We start from the raw sequence: 26,226 nt of genomic DNA, 5'->3' as shown, positions 1-26,226 counted from the left end.
CAAGTTACTCGATACCCGTCAAAAGAGGAAAAAGGGATAACGATATTCGCAGAGAGAGAGAGAGAGAGAGAGAGAGAGAGAGAGAGAGAGAGAGAGAGAGAGTTAACTTACTTCAGAGCCTCGGACAAACATCGTAACAGAGGAACGATACAGGGCCGTGTTTTCTCTTCAAACACAACTTTGGCGAAGCGCTGGGGACAGGAGGAGGGAGGGGGGCCGGGTGTGATGAATACGACGCCTACCAGCGGACAAGAGCGGACCTCGTACGCTTATTAACCGTGAAAAGGCCGATGATAATGAATTTAAGAAACCGCACCCCCACCCATCCACTGCACTGGTGCCAGATGAGCATTGCCGTAAACCGCAGTCTCTTGAAGGAATGATAATAGGGCTTCGACGTATAAGGAAAGGAAAATGGGAATCGCCATTCCTCCGCCAAAAGAGAAAACAAAGTATTAAATCTTGAGGCGTAGCTTAACAGCTCTTTCGGGTTTATGCACAAACACAGTGAGGCCTCTGTTGGCACCAACGCCATCACATACACGGAGGGAGAAGCCAGACGATGGTGGTGGAAGAGGGAGTAAAAAAGGAAGGGAAAGGGAGATGGTGAGGGAGAGGTAGCATAAACAGTATATACCCCAAAGTGTGGGGGTGGCCACTGCATTCTGACGATATACCTCGTCCCTAAAATCAACCAAGTGCATGAGTCACGTTTCAATATGCTACACAGACCTACGATTTATACGTCCAAGGGACGAGCAAAATGGATGATTTTCCTATTAAATACAAACAAATTCATCCGAGACCACATTACTTTATTCTACACAAAGCCAAAGTTTCCCGGCCAGCCCTAGGAGAGCTGTTAATCAGCTCAGTGGTCTGGTAAAAGTAAGGTATACTTAACTTAACCTGCAAAGAACTTCTGCGTTTAAAATGAAAAACAGAAAGCTACACTACAAGGAAAAGTTCCACATAGCTAAAGTTCTACAACAAGAAACGGCTCCACTTTAGTATTGTTAAAATAAACTGCAGCTATTATGGAACATTCAAAAGGAAACCTCCCACTGCCATTTTCACGTAAACAGCGTATGTGCAAAATGTTACAGTGAGCGTAACGGTAACGGGATACTGTGGGCAAATTTCTCCGTTTACTTCAGATTCATTTCACTTACAAGGCATGAAAATGCATTAAAAGCATACAAATTGTTAAAATAATATGAATAATATGCATTAAAACATAAGCGAAAACCCCTTATGTCTGCCACTTCATTCGTGTTTGTAAGCGCTTTCTGTCAAAATCTCAATCAGTAAAAGTAATCTGTAAAAGGTTGCAGTGCAGTCTGGAATTTACGAATATGTTAACCCAAAACTTATCTATTATAGCCCTATCTCCAGCAAGGTTACTGATGACCAGTCACACAGCACTCCATATTGATTCTTTTTATCAGTAAGGGATAATATGTCTTAGAAAAAAAAAATCAGCATGTCAAAATGTGATTTAAAAAATGAACCTTAGCAGGGGGATACCAGATGGGAGCCACCTTCAGAATGCAAAGGAAAACGACAACGTTTTACGAAATATTTTCTTGCACTGACTTCAACTTCTAGTTAATGGTTATGAGTCATACATACTAGGGCCTATTGAGATACCGCAAGGAATAGCGCAAGGGCACAGTTTGCTTTTAATCTGTAAAAAAAAAAAATATTTCTTCGCTGGCATACTGCTGAAGACATTTCTCCATCATGATATTAGTGTATTATGCTTTAATATAGTCCTCAATATTGCGACAACTTACTCTTATATGGGTCCCGATATTACTACTTTAAACTAATATGACTCCCTGTATTATTACATTACATTCATAGGTGGGTTGCAATAGTAATAAATTATACTCTTATAAGGTCTATTACACTCACATGGCTCCCACTATCCAAATACTATGTCAGATCCCGATATTACTATCTCATTCTACTTGTAAAAATTACACGAGTTCGAGCAAGATGAGTTCCGCACACCTTGCAAATACTAAACGGATGGATGTTGGTAGCCAGCTTTTGCGCTCAAAAAGCAAGGCAAATCTGTTTAATGATAAATACAAATACTTAATTAAGCACATACATATCACTAACGCACATCACAAAGACCAAAAGACGTGATTCCGTGAGGATTTCTTTAATCTTTCTGACCACAGAGCCAATGTTTTTCATGACAAAATGACACAACCAGGTCACTATTTGCCATTTAATTCCAAAGAATAAGCTTTGGAATCTGTTATATTTGTTTAAGCTATTGATACCTGAAATACTGTATGGATGCAATGGGCTGTTCAAACTCTACAGTAAAAGTAACCATAGTACATTAGTACTAATAAAAGGGCCAATAGAAATTCAGCATCCAATGATGCCATGTTTGAAATTCCAACGTCCGCATGCAGTAATAAACATTGTAAGTCAATTTGTAATCGTCCTGACGACGCCGCCGAGAGGTGGGGAAATGGTAAGTCGACTAGGAAAAGAGAAATTATTGGAAAGAATCTCGAATAATCTTTCCTTATTCCAGAGAACTTTCCCAGAAGAGGACAAGAAGTATAGACTGATTCAAAGTTTTGATAAGAAGATATCTGTGAACAATGCCAGTGACTTAAGTATATATAAATATATAATATATATATATATATATATATATATATATATATATATATATATATATATATATATATATATATATATATATATATATATATATATATATATATATATATATATATATACGTATGTATACACATGTGTGTGCGTACACACACACACACACACACACACACAGAGAGAGAGAGGGAGAGAGAGAGAGAGAGAGAGAGAGAGAGAGAGAGAGAGAGAGAGAGAGAGAGAGAGAGAGAGAAGCAACAAATACCCACTGATATCGAATTTACTTTACCGTAAGCCCAAATGGGTAAGTCGACTGTCTATCTCTGTATCTGTATCTAATCCAAAATGTACTTGTTTGAATTCAGACCAGGGCGGATGCACTTATCAGTTACAATCCCCTTTGGATGTAAGTAATTCCCATGATAAAGTGAATAAGGTATTTGTGCTTTAATATTTGTAATTATAATACACTCACGAGTGTAGCCTATATGGAAAAAACTAATATATATATATATATGTTTCAGTGAACACGCGTAATCAGTCATTACGCGCAATGACTGAAATTTCAGTCACCACGCGTAATGCGCTTAGGGACATTTGATCCCCCCAGGAGCTAGTACTAAACACGGCGAAATACATTTGACCCTCCAGGGACTAGTACTAAACCCGGCGAAACAGTGTAGGTGACTCACTGTTTCGCCGTGTTTAGTACTAGCTCCTGGGGGGATCAAATATCCCCTAAGTGCATTACGCGTGATGACTGAAATTTCAGTCATTACGCGTAATGACTGATTACGCATGTTGACACACACACAACATATATATATATATATATATATATATATATATATATATATATATATATATGTATATGTATATATGTATAAAATTATAGAATCTACTGATCACTGTTCTTACCAGATACCAAAATGTGAAATCAAATGAAGACCTCTGACGCCTGTGGCAAGATTCGGATCCACAACGATATGTCAGAATGAGGTTAATGTTAACCACTTAACCAAGAAGAAGGATATCAGTCTATTCCTCTTGATACATACATTTACCTGTCGAATACGGATACAGACTCTAGAGCTGAAATAGACCAATCCTCACCACTGCGGCCAAAATATGTTAAGTCGTCTACTGCCGTATTAGGCTGATGTATATATATGGTTGTTAACGTTAACCTCAGGCTGACATATCGTGTGCTCGTTCAAATCCTGCCACGGGTTTCAGAATTTCCTCATTTGAGTCTTAATTTGGCCCTTAAGATTTGTAGACAAGCGTAAAGTGTGAAAAAAAAAGAAGAACACACACACACACACACACACACACACACACACAACATATATATATATATATATATATATATATATATATATATATATATATATATATATATAGTATATATATGATGTGCATCTATCTATGCGTACATCGGTGTACATCCGTTATTCACGCACACAAACATAACATCTGTAAATGCATGCGTATGCTTATGTATTCCTTTCGTTCTGTAAAAAATTAAATAATTCTAAAAGTTAAAAAAGCTTTCCTGGTGCCGGCTGCAACATTCTCGAAAAATGATCTACTTTCGCTGAAGCTATAACACTATATTCCTATACTCCTATTTCATATTAAGGTATAATTCACATTTCAGAAACCCATTGTTGTACTAAAACTCAAAAGACAATGAAATACAAGCATGTTACAGTGAACTTCCGTGGACAGTCAGAACGTAAAAATACAAGCACACATACACCGAGAGCGAGGGAGAGAGAGAGAATGGGGTGAGGTTTAGGCAGTCATTGGTGATTACACTATTGGGACAATGAAATGAACTAAGGCTGTACTTTATGCCCTTGAGGGCAGAGGGCAGCATAAGACAAAAGTGATGTCAGACACTATGTCGAATGTTGCTGAAAGAGTTAATGAAATCATCAGTAAGTAAAAAAAACTGATGTGCTATACTGCAATAATACAAGGTGTAATTGTAATAAACTTCACAGCAATAAATTAATAACTACGTCTAGGTGAATAAAACACAGAAATTGAACAAACAATGGGGTTTTCTGTGACGCTGAGAGTGGTGGTCAGGCGAATTTGGGCTGACCATTGAAAGAAATCACTCAACTGACGATTGAATGGACATCCTTCTTTCGTTCGACAGTTTTCCCTTTCGTGCAACCGTCAGGCTTCGGGGGACGGCCTGGGTGAGAAAACAGCATAACTGTTGAGAGAGAGAGAGAGAGAGAGAGAGAGAGAGAGAGAGAGAGAGAGAGAGAAGGCGAGTTCGAATGCCAGCGATACAGAGGATGAGGGTTAGCGGAAGAATTGACTAATAAGTGTGGGTGGAGGTGGGTTGGGTAGAGGGGGGCGGCGGGATTTAGAGGGTGAGGGGGAGAGATGAATGGGTAGAGGCTGAGAGTGGGGGGAGCGAACAAGGGAAGGTGAGGAGGAGGAGGAGGAAGAAGAGTTGATTGGGATGGTTGATATTTAGCATCAAAGCGAGGGATAGCTTTATGTAAGGGCAGATATAGAATTTATGGCTGGCTGTTCGCAATAATGCCTTGAAGATATTCCTGAAGGAAAGAATTTTGACGCAGAAATCTCTACTAGATGCAGCTTATAGGCATCATCAACAGTTACTCGTCGCTCATGGCGAGTACTGTGGAAGTAGTCCTGATTCTCCTAAATACATAGGATGTCATTGAAAAATGATATAAACTCTGGGAGAGTTGATGATGGAAGGTAATCAATAAAATGGATACATACATCCATATAAAGAGGGAGAAAGGTCTAAAATTCACACAATTTATCTCGTTGGAAAAAGGAAAGAAGTATAAACAGTAACAGGTTGTATACAGCGCCTCTCTGAACAACGATTCAATCAGGAGGCAGGAACCCTCCATGTGGGCAGATATTGTAGCTTCTAAGCAGAAAAGCAGAAAACAGAATAGTTATTTTAAGACAGCACAGACAAGAGTCAAGAAGCATTCTACAAGGAAAATAACGAACTCATTCTCCTAGATGAGCAACGTGCGCGCACTACTAAGAGAACAACGAACACCTTCTACTGGAAGAGCTACGGGAGGGACATCCTCCTACGAAAGCAATGACAATATTGTTTTTGAGGAGCAAAAGGAGGAATATTATACTACGAGGAGAAAAATAACCCCATCCTACAAGTGCAGTAGAGCAAAAGGAAACGCTTCATACATTCCCAGAGCGCAAGGAGTGAAAACGCACCTCTCAGCCGTCGCTTTTTTATTTGAGTAATTGTACCTCATTGCCGTAAGTTTGCATTAACACGCAACGTCGTTCCGTATAACCGGGACGGAGAACCGCTCGCACCCACAACGCCTGGCGTTTGACGAGGTCTAGACTAATGACTTATTGCGATATCATCGTTACATCCGTGACAACCAAATGGTTCACAATAGGCACATTCTACACCAAATTACACGCTTATGATATAACATAATATACATAGACGCCTGCATATCTGTGCAGGAAAAGACTGAAAAAAGACTAGTAATAGACACAATGTGGAGGGCATTGGAGATGCATGGGATAGTAAATATTACTTGAAAGTGATTCGGATCTTTCTGTTGAGATAGGAGTGGTATAAGACGACGGGAGAGTGACTAGTTTGGTTTAACAAGTTAATCTCAGACAGGTTAGGTTATGCATCCAGGGTTGGGACTGGTCGTGAATGGAGTTGAGAGTGGCTGTTTGCAGATGCAAAGACGTTGCTTGGTGACAGCGAAAAATAGTTGCAGAGACTAGTGAAAAAGTGTGAAAATGTTAGCAAGGAGAAATACTGTAGAGCAATGAACAGTAAAATATGTCATCGTGTCTTTCGACGTCTGCCCTGAACGGAAAAAATAAAACTATACCTTTAGTATTATTGTTTAGATAAGAGTAACTCTTAGTATTATTGTTTAGATAAGAGTAACTCTTAAAGGCCAGGTCTGGCAAGCTTCCACGAAATAAATGCCCAAACTTGGAAAAAAAAAAAGCAGGTACTACAGTCGAGGCTGTAATACTACTGTAGGTTCCTGAATGACATACAACTTACGGAAATTGAACAAGGGTGAAATTAAATTATGACTTCTAGATAATAACAATGAAGATGGGAAAGAAAAATTATTCTTTAGGGATCAATATATTTTACTCAAGATTATAAGGTTGCAAGATGTTGCACATTCATGCAGAGCAAAATTCAAATACGTTAATATATACCATCTGGGGAAGGGGGCACTGATGTCATCACTTTTGTAAATATATGAAGCCTTACGAACTACGCTAGATTTCTGGGGACCTAAAAAAAAAATAATGAAATATAAAATAAATACTGTTTTGATAGACGGATAACGCAAGTTTACAAAATATTTCATATTCAATATAAAGATGATTTACAAATCGTGGAAAGAGAGAGAGAGAGAGAGAGAGAGAGAGAGAGAGAGAGAGAGAGAGAGAGAGAGAGAGAGAGAGAGAGAGAGAGAGAGCAAAATATAAATCTAGGGAGTTCATACTCCCCATTTAAAATATTTGCCGACGTCTTATTTGGATTTTGGCCTAAATGATATCGGCCTCTACTGAATTTCGGAAAGTTATGATAAATTTATGTATGTATGTAGAAATTATTAACTTAATTTTCCATCGATGTACCAAGCGTACTTAGTGGAGAGAGAGAGAGAGAGAGAGAGAGAGAGAGAGAGAGAGAGAGAGAGAGAGAGAGAGAGAGAGAGAGAGAGAGAGTTCCGGGAAATTCGTGGAGGTTTGTTTGCATAAAGGGATAGCTTCTGTCGTTACATGTAAACGCGTACACATACGATTCAAGCCTTCCCATCCAAAGGAGAAAAAAAAGAGGAAGGCGAAGAATCTTTAGCTTACCATAACCGCTTCCTTCATAAACTGCCGGTAGTTTTCAGTTTATCTCATTCAGCTGGTTTATGGAGAAAACCATTACATTTATCGCATCAAACCAGGACGGATAAACAGGCAAAATACTCGATAGCAGAGAGAGAGAGAGAGAGAGAGAGAGAGAGAGAGAGAGAGAGAGAGAGAGAGAGAGAGAGAGAGAGAGAGAGAGAGAGCTCTTCTCACACAGTAAAACAGGATATGAGATAAGTTGGAAGGAGCTAATATATTCCTAACTTACACCGACCACTTTTATGATAGACAAATAAACTTCTCCATAATTTCTATCTCCCGCATCAAACAGACACAGCTTCTCAGGAAATTGAAGGGCACTCAAAATGAGAATGGAAGAATCTGAAGATTAACGAAACAGCATATAAATATTACATTCAAAATGTAAAAGCAGAGAATAATCATGAAAATCAATAAGTGAGCAAACGGCGAGAGAAACAGACGAAGTAATGCGGAAATCCATGAATCGGCAAACATTCAGAGACACAAAATATAGTAGATAATCTAAAAATTAATAAAAGAGGAGCGAAAGGACGGTTCCCCCGTGGGTACCTAGAAAGAAATTCTTGCATGGCCAAGAGAATAAAAACAAATAAACACCCGTACATCCGCCTTCACCACCTCATCTAATACTTCGTCCGCCTCAATATTCTCTCTCTCTCTCTCTCTCTCTCTCTCTCTCTCTCTCTCTCTCTCTCTCTCTCTCATTGCTCACGTATACGCTGGGAATTGAAATAAATAGAAAAATACTCGTTATGGTCATCGCATATAATGGAACTTGGATTCAGTACAGACGTATACTCTGTAGTAAATCGGGGACTTCTTGCAAGGATGATCAAGGTTCAATGCTATTTCAGAACCGTATACAGTATTTCTCATTCAATTGTTAATTATGCCATCTGCCTAGAACGCACACACTTAATTATACACACAAGAATACGCAAACAACTATTTATATACACACACATATATATGTATATGTATATATATATAGTGTGTGTATATACACTAACATAAAAATGTATACTTAAACAAATTCTCTCTGCAGTCACCGGACAACGCCGGGCAATAAATATCCGAGGGTCAGTAGCAATTCAATTGCATCAATTTACGTTATATAACACCAATCTTCACAATAGAAGCCGTATGGCTGGTCACTACCTTGTACCCTATACGCTCGAGATTCAACACAAACATCTATGTTCCAGATCAGCTCTACTTGCTGACATTGTTAATGACTGCTCTCAGTGATCTAAGTGACGATTCAGTTAATAGATCGCTAGTAAAAATGTGGAAATTAGTAAAATGATTATTAATAAACGTAATTTGGTGTTTGTTTCACCGTGCCCTTGCATAATAACTGCCAAAACTACATTACATTTATGGTACTGCAAGTTTTTTGTTCTATTAAAATAAATGTCTCCTTTCATCGTGGGTGGTGGAAATATTTTTCCTTTGGAAAAAAAACTTATAACGAGTCCATTCTTAATTCATAAAATTTACCCAATTTATAGTCAACTTTTTCTGTCGGCTTGGAATTCAAGAACAGCATTTCTTAAACAATTAACAAACTAATATGGAGAACCAAATGCATCCACTTTATTGTTTCACATGATAATATGCAAAGTGTTTGTGTTGCTTCCCATTATGAATATAACAAGAAACGTAAAATATAATCCCATACAATCAAATTCGAAACAAAAATTTTAATGAAAGGCAATTTCTATTAACTCCCGACTAGAAGGTGACCTATGCCACTTTTTGTTTGTGGTACAGGAAATAACTAATGAATACAGACCTCCGCCACAATTGCACAATGATTGGAATTTTATATTAACCTGTTATTAGAAAATCGTGAAAAGAGAATCGTTCTATTCATTTCAGAAATAAAAAAAATAAGCCTCATGTTAGGCCAATAAATGCACAGAAACCCCCTCAGAATAAAGTGACCATATATATATATATATATATATATATATATATATATATATATATATATATATATATATATATAAAATCTGTGGGTCACTTTATTCTGAAGGAGCTTTCTATGCATTTATTGGCATGACATGAAGCTCATTTTCTTAAGAATCTTCTGATATATATATATATATATATATATATATATATATATATATATATATATATATATATATATATATATATATATCTATAATTAAAGCAATTAACAGGTCTGAATACACAAAACATAATAATGTGTAAATCAGAAAAAAAGTCAAATAAATAGAAATGAAAGCATGTTTAAGTGCGCCCTCAAACACTGAAACACCAACCAAAGAAGCTATGAAACCGCCCAAGAATTGCGAACATAGATTATACGGTCAACAACAGCTTTAAGTAACCTAAAGATGCTCCAGTGAATTATTGAGGGTATTACTGAAGGGAGATACTGAGCTGTCAAGCTTCTACAAACAAATCACAAATTCTGTAGGCTTCGTGCTTCGGCCCCATCCGCCTTCCTTTTCCTTTGATTCGGCCGGGCTACAGAATGGCATTAGGTTACCAGTCCCATTGGCTTTAGCTAATTCACACAAAAAATTCTATACAACATTATGAGAAAGTGCAAAAGTAGAAAATTTAAACATTAGGTAGCAGCGTAGAATCAGTGTCCACTTTCCATCAACTACAAGTGAGAGTGAAGAATACACGATTTTTTTTATATTCACTCCTCATATTAATTATTCGTCGTTTTTCATATATAAGTCTCCTCTCTCTCTCTCTCTCTCTCTCTCTCTCTCTCTCTCTCTCTCTGGCGTCGATTGCTCCTGATGACACTAATATAAACAATTTACCTCGTTACTCCCAATCCCAAAATACCTAGCAGCTCCTTGGCTTTTCCAAGACTGTTATAACTACCACCAACACAATCAGGAAGAGAGAGAGAGAGAGAGAGAGAGAGAGAGAGAGAGAGAGAGAGAGAGAGAGAGAGAGAGAGAGAGGAGGGGGGGGAATGTAGCACATATTCATAAATGCTAACAGAAAAACAGTCCTTTCTCTTTCTTGTATAAACTCTTGTATGCATGCAATGCTTCCCTATTCACGTATCCACGAATGGATGAGTCTGATTGTGTAGGCTTGGCACAGAGTCTGCAGACTCTTATTTTAATATTACAAAACATAAACTAAACATTGGTCAAGCGACTTGGAGCTTAAGCCTTTAATTATTTGCCAGCTTAAGTCAACAGTGTATCAGAGAGAGAGAGAGAGAGAGAGAGAGAGAGAGAGAGAGAGAGAGAGAGAGAGAAAATATCTTTTTCTCTCTTCTATTCCTCTCTCTACATATGCGCGATTTATAACAGTCGATTGACAATTAGGTTCATAATTTACTTGATAGGTCAACATAGGCACATTGTGTTTTAGAAACGCTCCGATTTGTCATTCCTCGCCCACTTTGAGATTAGAAAACGTCCAAATGTAACATAAACGCACTAACAATGAGGGAAGAGAGAGAGAGAGAGAGAGAGAGAGAGAGAGAGAGAGAGAGAGAGAGAGAGAGAGAGAGAATCAAAAGAAGCGGGTTATCTTGCGTCATACATTGTGTGAATTGAGTTGATATAGTGATGGCAAGAGTGAAGGTAGTACATTTAAACAACAATTTACACTATAGAATCTAACCCAGTCCAGCCACGTCACATTTCTCAAAGTAAAAAACTTTCATTCATTAAGTTTCGATTCTACTCCTTCCTTTTGATGAGTTTTGCAATATATAATCATGTTCACGAATGTATTGCTATGTTAAACCAACTTTACAGTACATTTCGTTAATGTAAATAAAATTTCAAGTTAGAATATGATATAATTATAGTTAAAAACTTTCATTTCACAACCCTTCTATAATTTTTAAAATTTTATAATTTTAGAAAACCGTTTTGAGTCATTACGTGCACTAGGCGCGTAATGACTCAAAACATATAGGCTGGCCAATAAAAATAAAGCTTCCTGAGCAATGTACTCTTATCATTCCCGATTAAAACTTATTATGTTATTAAGTTATGAAGAATACGTTACTATCTATTGTCGTTACCCATCGCATTACTCGAAATGTTATAGAAAACGTAAATATTACCAGAGTTAACGACTGAAAAGGAAAATGTATATATTTCAAGGCTAACTATAGAAAACGTAATTTACTTCTTGGGTAACTCATCATACTACACTTTACATTGTGTTTTGGGATATTACAATATTACTAAAATGAAATTGTTTCTTCCTCTAGATTAGTAAAAGAGAGAGAGAGAGAGAGAGAGAGAGAGAGAGAGAGAGAGAGAGAGAGAGAGAGAGAATGTTTCATTCTTATGCAATAACCTAGTCCCTTCTTTGCCTCTTGAAACGTTGCTAATTCTAAGTATTAGCTCCGCGCCTGTTTTTACCTTGGAAACAGGTTTTTTCTACACTTTTAGGGCTTCTGATACTGGCGGTGGGTTTGTTTGCTGTCGGCCTAATGTATGTCCCTTCGTCGTGTTTAGTACTGGCCCGGCGGGGGCGGGTTACCCATACGTTAACCAGTTATTGCACTCGCCGGACGGGACATGAACCGCTCGAAACAGACGTACCCGTGCTCTGTCTTGTGAAGATCGCGTATGGAAACCCCTTGTTGGATGAACTTCAGGGGTTAATTACAGGTTAATTACAATCTGAGTAAATCCATAATTAGGCAATAACTAAAAAGTAATGATGGAGACAGTTACACTTAGATCTTAGATTTTTTTTTTTTCTAAGCCAGTGGTGTTAGTACTTGAATTTGGATACAAGACACCAGATCGCTTATGGTCGTCGAATGACCTGAGCAAGATCGGTGGAACTTATAAATCTGAGCACTTGGCGATAAGTGTAATGTTACAGGGTAAACACGGACGAGCACGATCGGTGGTTTAGACTGGCAGGTTGGGGTAATGATGGAAATTTGACAGAATTACAATATGCAGGTGATGATGATGCTTTAATCAGCAAAGCGCAACAAGATTTCAAAACTTGTTTTATAGAATGATGGGGCTCAAAATAAATCTAAGAAAAATTAAAGTAATGAGGGCAAAGTATGCGTAACGGTATGAAATATATTAGATGATGTAAGGATTAATGGAGTTGAAGCTTTCAAATACTTGGGAACAGTGATATGCAGTGCAGTTTCTCTTGAGTAGGAATTTAATAAAAGACTTGAAAAAAGCAAATCAAACAATGGGCATGCTGTATAAGATCTGGATATCGAATAGACTGAAATTTCATACGAAAGTGAATACAGACACTGAATCTTGGTATGACAATGAATACATCTAAAACATTTTGTCGACAAGGGAATAAAGAATTTAGAACAATTTTTAGAGTCAAATGGTAAGATAGTTAGAAATGAGGTCATGAGGGGAAATTACGGAAGTTACTTATGTAGATGAGTAAAGATGGGATGGAGATGATTTGGAAATGTCCTTTGCTTATCCCCTATGAAGACAGTACGCGATTGTAAGCTAGGTTCCTGCAGGCACTAAATGAGTTAAGAGACCTACACTTTGCTTGGATGAGAACTATGAGATGGTAGGCAGGATATGAGCTTAGATTTGTGGGAATTAAAACATGAGAGATGGAATTTCACGGAGGCCTTTAGGCCACACGACGTTGGAGGTGATGATCATGATAATTTAAACCCATTACAGTGCTATTCAATATTTTACATCAGTCTTAATTCCTAAACGTTCTACTTTCACCGTCGGATGGATGTGGCGTTATTGAGTATCATCCAGACAAATCAGAGCTAATTAAGAGGAAAGGAGTCAAGAACCCCAAATTAATGCATTCTATGTGATTCCTACTGATAACTTTCTATGCTGATTGTAATTCTTGTTTTTATTTAATTCTTTATGGAGTGTAACATGCAATGATGGCAAGCTAATTAGCTTTTTTACCTATTATGGGTCTCCCTTGACGTGCAAGCAACCGTAATGGCACGAGGCCTACTTTATCTAATATCATTAACATACCTCTTTTATAACCCACATAGCAGCCAACTGGCCATGATATTTATTTTTAATTTTTTTTCAGATGACTACAAATATGTTGTTATTTGACTAGCGCCTACCATTAATATGATTTCCTTGGACATATATCGGATTAACTAAAGATAAATTAGGTCTGTATGACGCCGCTCCTGTTACAAATTAGAGTACAATAATGTCGTGCTGAAAATGTCCTTCATACGCTGAATGATTAATGTGTAACTTATTTTACAGAATCCATATTCAGTTTCAAAACAATTCTTCATACGTAGTCCTGGTAGACCTCGTATTTCACTGTCTGGCTTAATTGGCGTCTCTTACAAAGAAGTGAAGCCTACATTTTAAATTTTAAAACTCGTATGCCTATGTATATTTTGTTACCAATATCATTCGAGGAATATTTCACAAATATTTCACGGCTGAAATTATTTGTTGAAATCCTTCAGTGAGCTGGATATAAAAAATAATTCCCCAGTGTTAAAAGTTAGCTGGATATGAACATGTGTTGATTTCCAGAACTTCTTTTTTTGAGGGGGTTGGGGGTGGACTAATTTTCATATTGAGCTATCAGGTATACAAGAAGAAAAACATCTTCTTACTATTCAAAAGTATTTAAAATCAATCAGTCCATAAAAAATAATTAACGACCACTTTTTAAAATAGTAATAAAAACAGTTGCTCACGAAATTCGTAACAAAACAGATAAAAAGGTTGCTTCATCATCAAAACAAAAATTGAGTTACCATAATTCCTAATAAATAAAATAAACTGCAGTAAAATAAGGATGTGTGATCATATATAAAATTATACTATAATATGAGTCAATGATTACAAGATAACAGAAAATTGTGTCAAGCAAAGTGTGTGAGGAAAAATTATCACATTCATAATAATTCCACGAAAAAAAAACAATACATTGTTTATATTGTTTATATAATATATAAAACATCTTACAGTATTTAAAATAACACATGAAAATAAACACTTATAGTAATAAAAAATACCCGGTGGAAATGAACCAAAATAAATGTGTGTGTGTGTGTGTGAAAAGAGCACAGTGGCCATCATTATAATAATCTTATTGGAAGACTTACCCCCAAGTGAGGTTGTATCTGTCCCAACGGCTGCCTTGCTTGACGAATCTCTTGACCCGAGTGTGGGCGTGGAAGGCCAGCGGGAGGTATTCCCCGGCATAACATCTGGTAAGGAACACCGTGGCCGCTTCATCAAGGCCTTCGTGGCCTCGTCTATGCGGCCGGTGACTGGAATGTGACCGAAGTGCTGTTCAAAGAGATAAAAACACTTATTTTAAACTATTCATATATGATGCAGCATATTTCATAGATAATTTCCGTAAATGGCATAATGACTAAAATCTTTTAACCATATTTATGGTAAACAGCATTGTTGAATACAAAGCCCTTGCTCTAATATAACAACAGTTTCCTTCAAGCACCCAGAACGAAGATAATTTTTTTTTTATAACATAAGCAGATGAAATCATGTCAACAAGTGAGTTAATGTGTAAATAAAATAACAGCCACTTTTCTATATCAATAAACACAAATTTTGTATTCTCTCTCTCTCTCTCTCTCTCTCTCTCTCTCTCTCTCTCTCTCTCTCTCTCTCTCTCTCTCTCTCTCTCTCTCTCTCTCTCTCTCTTTATCATAATAAAAAAATAACTAAATCACATGGAAAGAAAAAAATCACTATTTCTATAGTCTTTGATGACAGACATAACCACCAATAAAACAGTCTAAAAGTTACCCAGATATTTAGCATAGAAAACGTAACTTACAAAATATCGTACCAAAATTTAGGGATGACTACAAAATATTTCTCAAGTTTCGCATAATGGAGACTGGAGCAGCTTTCGTATAAGGCTACATGGTAACATATTATTAATCTATTGACAATAGCATGCACACCACGCATGAAAAGGCCATTCTATAGTGACATCTCTTATTGAGGTAACGAAGATATTTTACTTAATTATAAAGTTACGACAAACCTTACATCAGTTAAGTTATGTGCTTCGATAAGGTTATAAAAATGAGGCATTTCAGTTTTCACTTCCTAGATCTCTAATTTATAAGCAAAATAAAATATTCTCATTCTTTGTCTGATAAATTCTGTAGTAAAAAAGAACCCCGTTTTTAAATACTCAACCCTATTACCTTTCCTTATCCATTGTTTAAAAGTAGGGCTTTCAATACATGCGTTCATTATAAGATATGCTGATTTTATTTTGTAGATTCCTTTCCTTTCGTCAAACAAAACAAACCTTTGATAAATATTTGCTGTAGTATAAATATTCTTGAGTTAAGATAAATTTTTTTTATATACCTAAAATTCTCACGATCTCACTGCACAAATAAACCAGTAAAACAAAAATTAATGATAAAGGAGTTAAAAGTCATTAAATTATTTCTATACAGAAACACGTAACTAAAGTGTATTAAAGGTAAAGTTAATTAACATGTGTCTACTTCTATTCTATCAACCATACAAAAATTAAGACATCTCGCCCCATTCTGTGCAAGTATGATGTACGTGTCATAAAAAATAAAAAACCGTTCTCCTTACCTGCATGGTCTTTATAGCCTCTCGTAGCTGCTCCTCCGTCCGAAGATTCCCTGTCTCCATATCAGACATGGGGAGGTAACCATACTTCATCAGGTAACGTTGCTGAAAATGGAAAAGAAACACTTTTCAATAATGCGTAAGCAGTTTAACATTGGCAAATATTAAGCATTCAGTTATATATGATGGGGTTTCATGGAATAAAACATATTCTCCTACAGTGGGAAGATTATCATAGTCGAAAAGCAAGTTATATTAGGCATTGTAAGACTCCACAACTCTTATTCTCACCTCTGTTACCTTCTCCCTTCTACAAGAGAACAATTATCTTTCACGGCCGTTCCTAATGAGCCGTTTCTCAAGCAGACTACATTACCTTAGCAACCGCCATGGTATAGCCCTCTCTTGTTACTCAAATAACTTCTTGTAACCTAAAACTTCTTCAATCTTCCTCACACGGATCCTCACCTTTCATTATCCGAGTGAGAGGCGATAACTGTTTAGCTTTAGACCTATTCCCGAGAACAGTCAAATTGCTGCAGATTTGATGTCTGCCCTAATTCCTGGTTTCCTACTTGGTTTCGTTTGGGCCTTGTTAGGTGTCCAGTGGAAATTCATACATTCCCAAATAAAAAAAGTATTGGAATATAAAGCCATCACAAAACATATTAAAAACGTATTCCACATATTTCATTGTAGTTACCAGATTCCTTTTGCCTTGCTGCGCTCCATGTGATGATTACATTTGCAAGTGTGAAGACATTATTCGCACGCCCATTTATACAAAAACTCATTTGATTGCCTGTTAATGTTTTTTACTAAAGCAAGGTTCGATTTCCTCATTGCTAAGAATTTTCTGTAGTAACTTATTCAAGAGTATGTTTTTTTGTAAAATAAAAAAATTTGTAAAATTAAAAATCCCCACAATATTTTCAAGTAAATCGTTTTCTTTATTAGACAACCAATCATACAGGGTATACTCAACAAAGTCTCCTGCAGCCCAAGGTTGACTTAGGAGAGGTTAGCCAGACGGCGGGTCTGCCTCTACACATCTACTTCACTCAAGCTTCTCCAAAAAATTTGAAAATGAAATAGAACAGCATCAAAAAATGTTTAAGATAAACACAAGTGAACAGTGGAATCTTCATATGTCAGTGGAAACAACCATACAATCAACTGGGCATTGGCAAAAAAGATAGCTTTTAATCATGTGCTCAAATGAAACATTACTGAGTCAAGTTTTATAAAAGAAAGCTTTTGTAAGAAAATTAATATCAGTCATGGCATGTTTAAACTTGACACGTTATTTACAAAAGAAATATGAAACTTGTATAGATTTTAAGTAGTGATGTTGACAGTGGGAGAGGGAAAACGCGTGAGGCCACCCGCATTGAAAAAACATTTATAAATAAAGTCACTAACGAGTGTATGGATCCACATATTCCCTCTTTACACCTGCCAAGGTGTGAATATTTCTTTTACTAGGTATCAGTCCTCTGAAAGACGTCTTAGGCATAAAAATTAAACCGATTTGGATGTACACCCAGTGATTCATTTTTCCAGAGGTAGTTGTGGATATATGAAAAATGTGTTAGTGTGATTATAATCATGTACACTCACATATATAATATATACATATATATACATACATACATACATACATACATATATACATACATACATACATACATACATACATACATATACATACATATATATATATATATATATATATATATATATATATAATATATATTTAATTATATATACATTCAATATTAGGCCATTTTCCATAACAGGGGGTGGCACATCGATACTTTACCAGCTGAACTGTGGATGAATACTATGCAAAAAAATTTAGCCAATTCATACCCCTACAAAAATGTGTTGAACCACTACACGCTACCCAATTAGCCTGTATCTAACACTTTCTAGGTCTTCTTCACGTCCTCTATCTAACATTTTCTAATTATACTTCTCACCAACTGAACATTCTCTATTCATTCCAGTTGACCAAAACTTCCCAAAACAGTGATCCATCCTTTCATCAATACAAACCTTTTTATGTCAGAAGTCATCTCAACAGACGCAACCTTTTCTTCTCAGTCTCTAGTCTTTTGCACACACCTTGTCATCCTTGCTTCACCTATTCTGTTACTCAGCTCCTCTCTCATCCTATCATTATCCAAATGTTTGCTCCCTCTAATACCTTATAATCAACCATCTTCATTCTTACCCCAGCTACATTAACATCCACTGCCCCATTTATCTCTAACTATCCCTTTATACACACCTGTCCTGACTATGTCTAATTAATACTTAACTTGGCTCATGTGGGCCAGTTCTCCAATGTGCGGGGATTCTCTCAATGACCTGCAGCAGAGAGTAGTTCAGAAGGGAGACGGGGCCCTTCAGGTCTTCACATCTGCAATTTGTTCAAGACTGGCTCTCTTTGTAGGTCTGTCGGGAAGTGTATGTTAGTTCTGAGCTTCTGAAACATAGCCCGGTGTATGTGGTTACGTGAAGTCAGAGCATTTCTTGTAGTACTCTCTGGCTAGCATCTGACAATCACTTTCTGCGCTTGCTTACTCTAGGCATATACAAGCAAATGTGAAGGAGGGCCTAAGGAGAACATGACGGCCATTGAAGAAGGAGTGAAGGAAAGGTGGGCAGGCCTATGTTAGATCCGAGTGCTTGACAGGTCAGATCATTCAAGACATCCTACGTAGCGGGGACTTATCGGTCCGATGTCGTTAGACCTCCGGGTTATTTATATGGGGGTATCAGAATTAACCACCACTTGACAGCTGGAGGAAGTTTTTGCAAGTGGCAGTTGTTTAGGCTTCTGCTATTTCTAATTTGGTTGGGCCATTATCTCCAATGGGGAAATTTTCGCTGTTTCTCGCTCTCGACGATTATCTGCAGACAGAACATAGTCGAACGGTGGAGGTGTTATTTCAAAGAGATTATATGGGGACAGAGCCGTGAGAGCTTTGATGAGGTCAGCAAAGACGATGGGTTTAATTCTCTAAAAATAACTCTCCCTTAATGGTATCTGACCGGGTAACAAAGGTCCTGTCTGTTTTTATGAACTCTTGGTATCAAAAACAACCACGATTTACATGTGACGTCTACAATATAAAGGTTATAATAACTCCAGTACAACTTTTGACGAAACACGGCACAGGCGTGAATATATATATATATATATATATATATATATATATATATATATATATATATATATATATATATATAATATATATATATAAAAAAAGCCACAATAATGTATATGAGCGATTGTATTTTTCCAGAAATACAAAAAAAAGTTTTAAAGAATGGAGCTTACAACCATTTGCACAACGGTCCTCTTCAGCTAACTTTATATATATATATATATATATATATATATATATATATATATATATATATATATATGGTATTCATAATGAGAGTAAGTGCATATGTGTGATTAAATGAATGCAAGAGAGAAGCTGGAGAATGACCACATTCATACCTACTGGGCATAACTTATCACATCCCCGATAACCTGCGAACGAGCGAGAAAGAAAATGTTCCTTGCCACGTGATAAAGCAGCCTAAGTAAACACCGATATCCCACTGATATTTGCGAAGGTGAAGTCTATCACCGGCTAGGTAGGTCTGAGGAGAAAGAAAGAAGGAAAGAAGAGAAGGTATCCCTGTTGTTTCTGAAAACATTACCATCAGCTCCTCGTGTCATCATCGGATCAACTTTTGTGGTTTTTTCAATTATTTTTCTTTCACGAGATTTTCTTTATTTGTAACTGACATGCCAAAGACAAGACACATACACTAGAGAAAAATGATAAAATTACAGATTCATTTTTAACCAACCTCACCTCCGTAGTTATAAAGTCAGATGGAAATAAAACAAAATCGAAATCTGGTAATTCTGCAGTAAGGCTACAACAAATTTTCCTCATTATTGCTACATGGGAAAAAAATTACATATTGAAAACATTCTAAATTCCCGGTAATCGAAATATAATAGTACCAAAAACTAACAAACATCAGAGAAGGAAAACGTTACTGGTAAACCTAGCAAGATTTCACCCAACATCTTAACCGGAAAATCTAAATTGATTGTATAATTGAAGCCAAAAATAATCTTTTAAAAAATCTTAAAATCAAATCTATCTGACGTTGAATATAATTATAACGCAATCTGGTCCATTTAAATATAATTCTGTGGATTGCCAAATCAAATGGCTATTGACTTTTTGGAGGCTACAGATGAAGTATCTTTTTTATTAATCGAATTCTTAAATACGATGGCTCATTTTAGAGAACCCGTAGGTCTAGTGTCTGGAATATTCTTGAACGTCAGTTATAAATAAAAGAAGATAGCTTGAAAGAATCGGGTTCTTTGATGTCAAAAACTTGCCATAAAAAAAGTGACAAAATACGTCAAGGTTACGCGTACTGGGGACATGTGACGAGGTCAATCATGGTCCCTGTCATAACAATATGATTAAGATCTGGAGCGATAAAAGGGAATAACATTAATAATAAAATAACAATAACCTTACGCTCCTCCAACACTCACGACCCACACAAAAACAATAACAACAACAGTAACAATAGCACTGATCACTTACAGGACTATGCTGGCCGACGAAAATAACAATCATAGCACTGAGCAATGAAAAAATAATAAGAATAATAATAATAAAGAGCCTAATGACAGAATTGACGATTACCAGCGAGATTTTCTTTACTGTTAACTGCATCAGCTATATCTTGGTGTGAACCAACAAAAAGTTCATTTATGTTATTAAGACAGGAAGTGGGACTTGCTTATCAGCAGTGATACCCGAGTGACAGAATGCTGAGCACTCTGTAACTGCTTTCTTAACGAGAAGCTCTGTTTTTCAGATGAGGTATGCATAGGCAAGTCTTCCTGTAACACATACCAACATTAAAGTTAAAGTCAAAGTTAATACGGATTCGTCATCAGTTCATTACTTAACGCTACATTATTGTTGGCGTCAGTATTTCTGATCGTCACTGTATTAGTACTCTGGAGAAATGGCTTGAACATTTTGGATTATTCAAGGGTGTCTTTTTTTTATATCATTCGCGCTTTGAAATCAAATTCGTCATTGTTTGACAGTAACTCTACGGTAATTTATCTTATCAAAAATGTGTTAAGGAAGGATGGCATTAAAGACCTGACTGACTGCTTGGTTATAGATGTGAGCTTGACGAGAAAAACACCATCGTAATGAGAGAGAGAGAGAGAGAGAGAGAGAGAGAGAGAGAGAGAGATTTTGTGTTCTCTCTTCATAATGAAATGAATTCCGCCCTTTATTAAAGTTTTCGGCTCAAATCAGTTTCGAGGCTGACAAAAACTCTTCCTTATGAAGCCGACGGCTAGAAGATCAGCAGGCAGGTCCTGCGCGCCCCCAGATGGCTCCCACGACTGAGAACATAACACCTTCGTCTACAGGAGTTGAGCGTCTCTCTTCCCTAGTCGCTATTGGTTATTCTAGCTCTCGATGTCGGGGACGAATGAACTCGGGGCTCAAAACGAATTTGTTTTTCCAAATGAAAATGACTTACTTGGGGATTTGGAGGATCTGAAAGAGGCCACCTGTCAAAACAGAACATCTTTAAAAGTAATGGAGTAGGTAATCATATCTTTGGGTCTATATAAATCTCTAATCTTAATATGTTTAATACATTCTTATCTCAATGCTCCGCCGCTTCACTAAAACCGTCGTCTTCAATTACCCTTCTCACCTGTGTAAACAGTTGGCAAACAACTATAAATCACCTACAAATCAAGTATTCAAGCGTTATGTACTGTATTGGCTAGATGAATGTAATAATGGGAAACTTGATACACATTCTCAAAAAAAAAATCCTATGAAACCATTGTAAAAGTACTTAACAAAATATCACACCGAAAGCGATGCAGAATCACATTCTAAAAATAGAATAAAACTTATTTATACAGGAAACGACAGAATTACAGACAATGGGAAATGATAAAAATCTTTATTTGGGAGACTCTTCTTTCCTCGTCTCCTGCATATTCTTAGAAGTGGAGAGGAGGCTTTGGCGTAGATCACATCTGTACCTTTTCGATCTCCGGGACATCGTACGATAGTGCAATGAACTGTTCTTAGCCTCTACAGCACACAAAAGACTTTCAAACCTTTAAATTTATCGGAGAGAGACACTACAGCAATCTCTTTCGCAAAGGTGTAGACCAATAATTTTGTTCTAAAGACGCGTGCTTCTTCTTCTGATATTTGTATCAATATCCTCCCGCTCCACGCCATTTTGAACCTTGGTCAAAGAGTAATCTCCTTCCGCAAAGAGAGAGAGAGAGAGAGAGAGAGAGAGAGAGAGAGAGAGAGAGAGAGAGAGAGAGAAATATTTCTCTCTTGATCCCAATGTTCTTCCTCTCTCTCTGATTTTTTTATCATAAATTCCTTATGCCAAACTTTGCCTCCGCTAATCTAAAGAATAACCAGATTATGAGATAGTAAGACTATCAGTAAGTCTGAAGAGTTGAAAAACCACAGGATAAAGAAGAAACACTAATCAGAATAACTTGAAAAAAAATAAAACGCAGGCAAAAAAAATCTTAATCCTGGCAGGAATAGTACATTGCAACTCTTGACAGGAAAACAACATTCAACTTATGAAAAAAGAACAACATTGCACAACAATGCTACTCCTGATGGCATAAGGACATTGTAACACCAGGAAGAATATTAAAATTTTTAGACCATTCCAGACAGGACAAAAGCACTGAAATTCCTGATACGGAATTAAAATTACAGTGCCTGACAGAAAAAAACAATGCAACTCCTGACAGTTAAATGATAATTTCTACAGATGTATAGCTTGATTAAACTAAGGAGAGTTATGGAATGTTCTTAGATCTAGTTTACATGTCGTGTTCTTGATTAAAAATATTTAGAAAAATATACCCCAGTCTGTCAAAATACCTTTCAGAATCAATTTCCTTCATTTGCCTTTAGTTTCAAACCACCTCCTCTAAAATCAGATTCACTTTCCTCCTTGTACCACGACAAAACCTCTCACTTAGGCCTGGCTGCCGACTCCCTTATCAATCCCAACTTTCAACTGTCCAATTAACTTCCACCTTGCACCTGCATAATCAACGTCCACCCCTCCATCTGATTAATTCACTTCTCTTGTTCATTCCACCTATGAGTCACACGACAGCTTTCCCGTCAGTCACCTGCAACCCATGTCGGGGTCACCAGGTGCTGGGTCAAAAGGTTAATCGAAGGAAATGTCAATGCGCTTACGCCTTATGCGGGTCGAAATTTCATCAAGTTTGCTGTTTTGAAATTCATAATATCTAAAGCGTCGTCCATTTCTTATTTTATGTTATGTAAAATATCATCAGTCAGGAATGATTCCTGCTTCCAAAATAAGAATGATAATTTTACCTTTTGAACCAAACATAACGATTTTCTAAGAGAACGTAATGAAAAAACACATTCAATCTTCTTTGAAAATAAACATAATTATTTTCTTCCACATTTGGAGTTTTGTAAATCAGAACATGTGTGATATGCATTCGAATATGCGCCATAATAAAAGTTTCACCCAAGAGCAAAAGTCGAATGCCCAGCATACCACTACCAATATACACATACTGAAGATATGACATCAAGGATGTATAACCCTGAACATGGGAAATAAAAAGTGGGATTATATTTGGATTCTTAGGTAAAACAGTAGTGTTTTTCACTTGAAATCTCACAAGACACTGGAAAATATATCTATTTCCATTTACGAAACATTTTCTCATATTGCGAATGGTTTCCTTCCTCTAGGATGTGGATTACCTTGACAAGGTCCTCCCGTTTCCAGTAACAGTGATGCGGTATACATTTTGACGGAGAGCTGAGCACTTGTATTCTCTCTCTCTCTCTCTCTCACTCTCTCTCTCTTTATCTCTCTCTCTCTCTCTCTCTCTCTCTCTCTCTCTCTCTCTCTCTCTCTCTCTCTCTCTCGTTGCAATCCATACCTATCGACGAACAACTATAGGTATCTAATACATTAAACAGTCAACAGAGGTTTTTCGGACTTTCAAGAAAACAAACTCATAACTTACATTGCTTGGGCTGCCTGAAGATGGGAAGCCGGTTCCAAGGATGGAAACTAAGTAATATAATTGCAACAGAACGCCACACAGAGATGTAGTAATCCATATGATGCAACCGTAACATGCAACATTTTGTAATCTGCAACAACAGCTGATTGGAACATACTCCATATTTTCGACTTGATGTTATCCTCAGGGAAACATCCAGTAAAAGGAGACTCATTCCGCGGGTATTATTCTAGTGAGATGACGTCAATTTCGATTCAACTGGCGTCGAAAAGGAGTCAGCGATAACATAAAATAACTGTACTTTCTTCCGTGAATTCCCTTCACTTCAATTACCTTTGATGATAGTGATAATGATAACCGTTCTTTCTCGTTTTATTTCAGTGCTTAGTTAGAAATACAGATACGTTTTCCAGGCAGATATTTTAACAAACAGTTTATTTATTATTATGGTTTTGAAGAATAAACCGAAAGACTAACGATGGAGTGGCAAGATGGCGAGCTGTGTATACGAAAAGTTACAAAAGCACCATAGAAGTGCATGCCAGACAAACCCATAGTACATATGTATAAATTTATAAGTTCAGTATATCCTAGTTTAACCAGACCACTGAGCTGATTAACAGCTCTCCCTAGGGCTGGGTATGTAGGATTAGACTTATTTTACGTGGCTAAGAACCATTGCTTACCTAGCAACGGGACATACAGCTTGTTGTGGAATCCGAACACATTATGACGAGAAAAATTTCTATCACCAGAAATAAATTCCTCTAATTCTTCACACGGACGGAGACTCGAACACTGGGCCAACAGCGTGCTATATATATATATATATATATATATATATATATATATATATATATATATATATATATATATATATATATATATATATATATACATACATACATACATACATACATACATACATACATACATACATACATACATGTGTGTGTGTGTCTAAAACAATAATGACAAAGCAGATGGTGTAAATGGTAAGGATGCTGGTACTGAGGGCAATACTTTTCAGAACTTGCCACCAGATGCGTTTTTCAAGGAATTACATATGACCCACTGTTTTGCTCTAATAAAATGTGTGGGCATTCATAAATCTGAAAATGTTTACAACATTCAAGGATCATTGTGATAAAAATACCACCGACTCTCGAATTACCCGGCTGGACCCAGAAAAAGAATAAATAGTTTTTACCAAAGGTAGGTTACTTTTAACTTCTTTAATGTCTATGCTGACATCTTATAATTGATTTTGGTTCGTTTATTTTAACGCTTACACTGTACTCCATCTAAACCATTAAATTTTTCTTTATTTTTTGTAGATGGTAATGCAACGTTTTACGTATATTTCAATATCATGGTGATATTCATTTACTTAGCTTTTACAATGGACATTACTGTATAAGATATATGTATATGCTGGGTACACTGAAATCCTTCGTATTCATATTCTTATGTATTCATATTCATATGTATTATTAGATGTATTATATATATATATATATATATATATATATACATATATATATATATATTTACATGTATATACATATAATATATATACAGATATATGTATATATATACATAATATATAAATTAATGTCACGAGATAATCTACCAGGAACACGATGTCAGGGGTTCATTTACCCAGCAAGCACCAACAGTTATCTCTCGTTATCTCACTCGCCTTTCGAAGGGTCAAGGCGAGCACCGATGCACGTGACTTTCTTTACCTAACGCAACATCGCCATATGTTACCTGATATGGACCTGCTCGCTTACGTTATTTCTTCCACTTCCATAACCGGTTTGATACGGATATGAATTCTCCTTTTCTACGTTATCACTTCTTCAGTATCACAAAGACAAAGAGGTGGAACTAAATCCTTTGCAA

General features: G+C 36.6%; 1 protein-coding gene across 1 annotated transcript in view; it reads right to left on the bottom strand.

Moving 5' to 3' along the window:
- Positions 1-26,226, bottom strand: part of LOC136832183 (matrix metalloproteinase-25-like) — a 584,911-nt gene that overhangs the window by 87,215 nt on the left and 471,470 nt on the right. Inside the window, 3 exon segments of the mRNA XM_067092945.1 lie at positions 14,684-14,763; positions 14,766-14,870; positions 16,176-16,277. Of these exon segments, the coding sequence (XP_066949046.1) occupies positions 14,684-14,763; positions 14,766-14,870; positions 16,176-16,277 (287 nt within the window).

Source organism: Macrobrachium rosenbergii, chromosome 49, assembly GCF_040412425.1.
Source record: "Macrobrachium rosenbergii isolate ZJJX-2024 chromosome 49, ASM4041242v1, whole genome shotgun sequence".
Classification (NCBI taxonomy): Eukaryota; Metazoa; Arthropoda; class Malacostraca; order Decapoda; family Palaemonidae; genus Macrobrachium; species Macrobrachium rosenbergii.
This window is presented reverse-complemented; position numbering and strand designations above follow the sequence as displayed.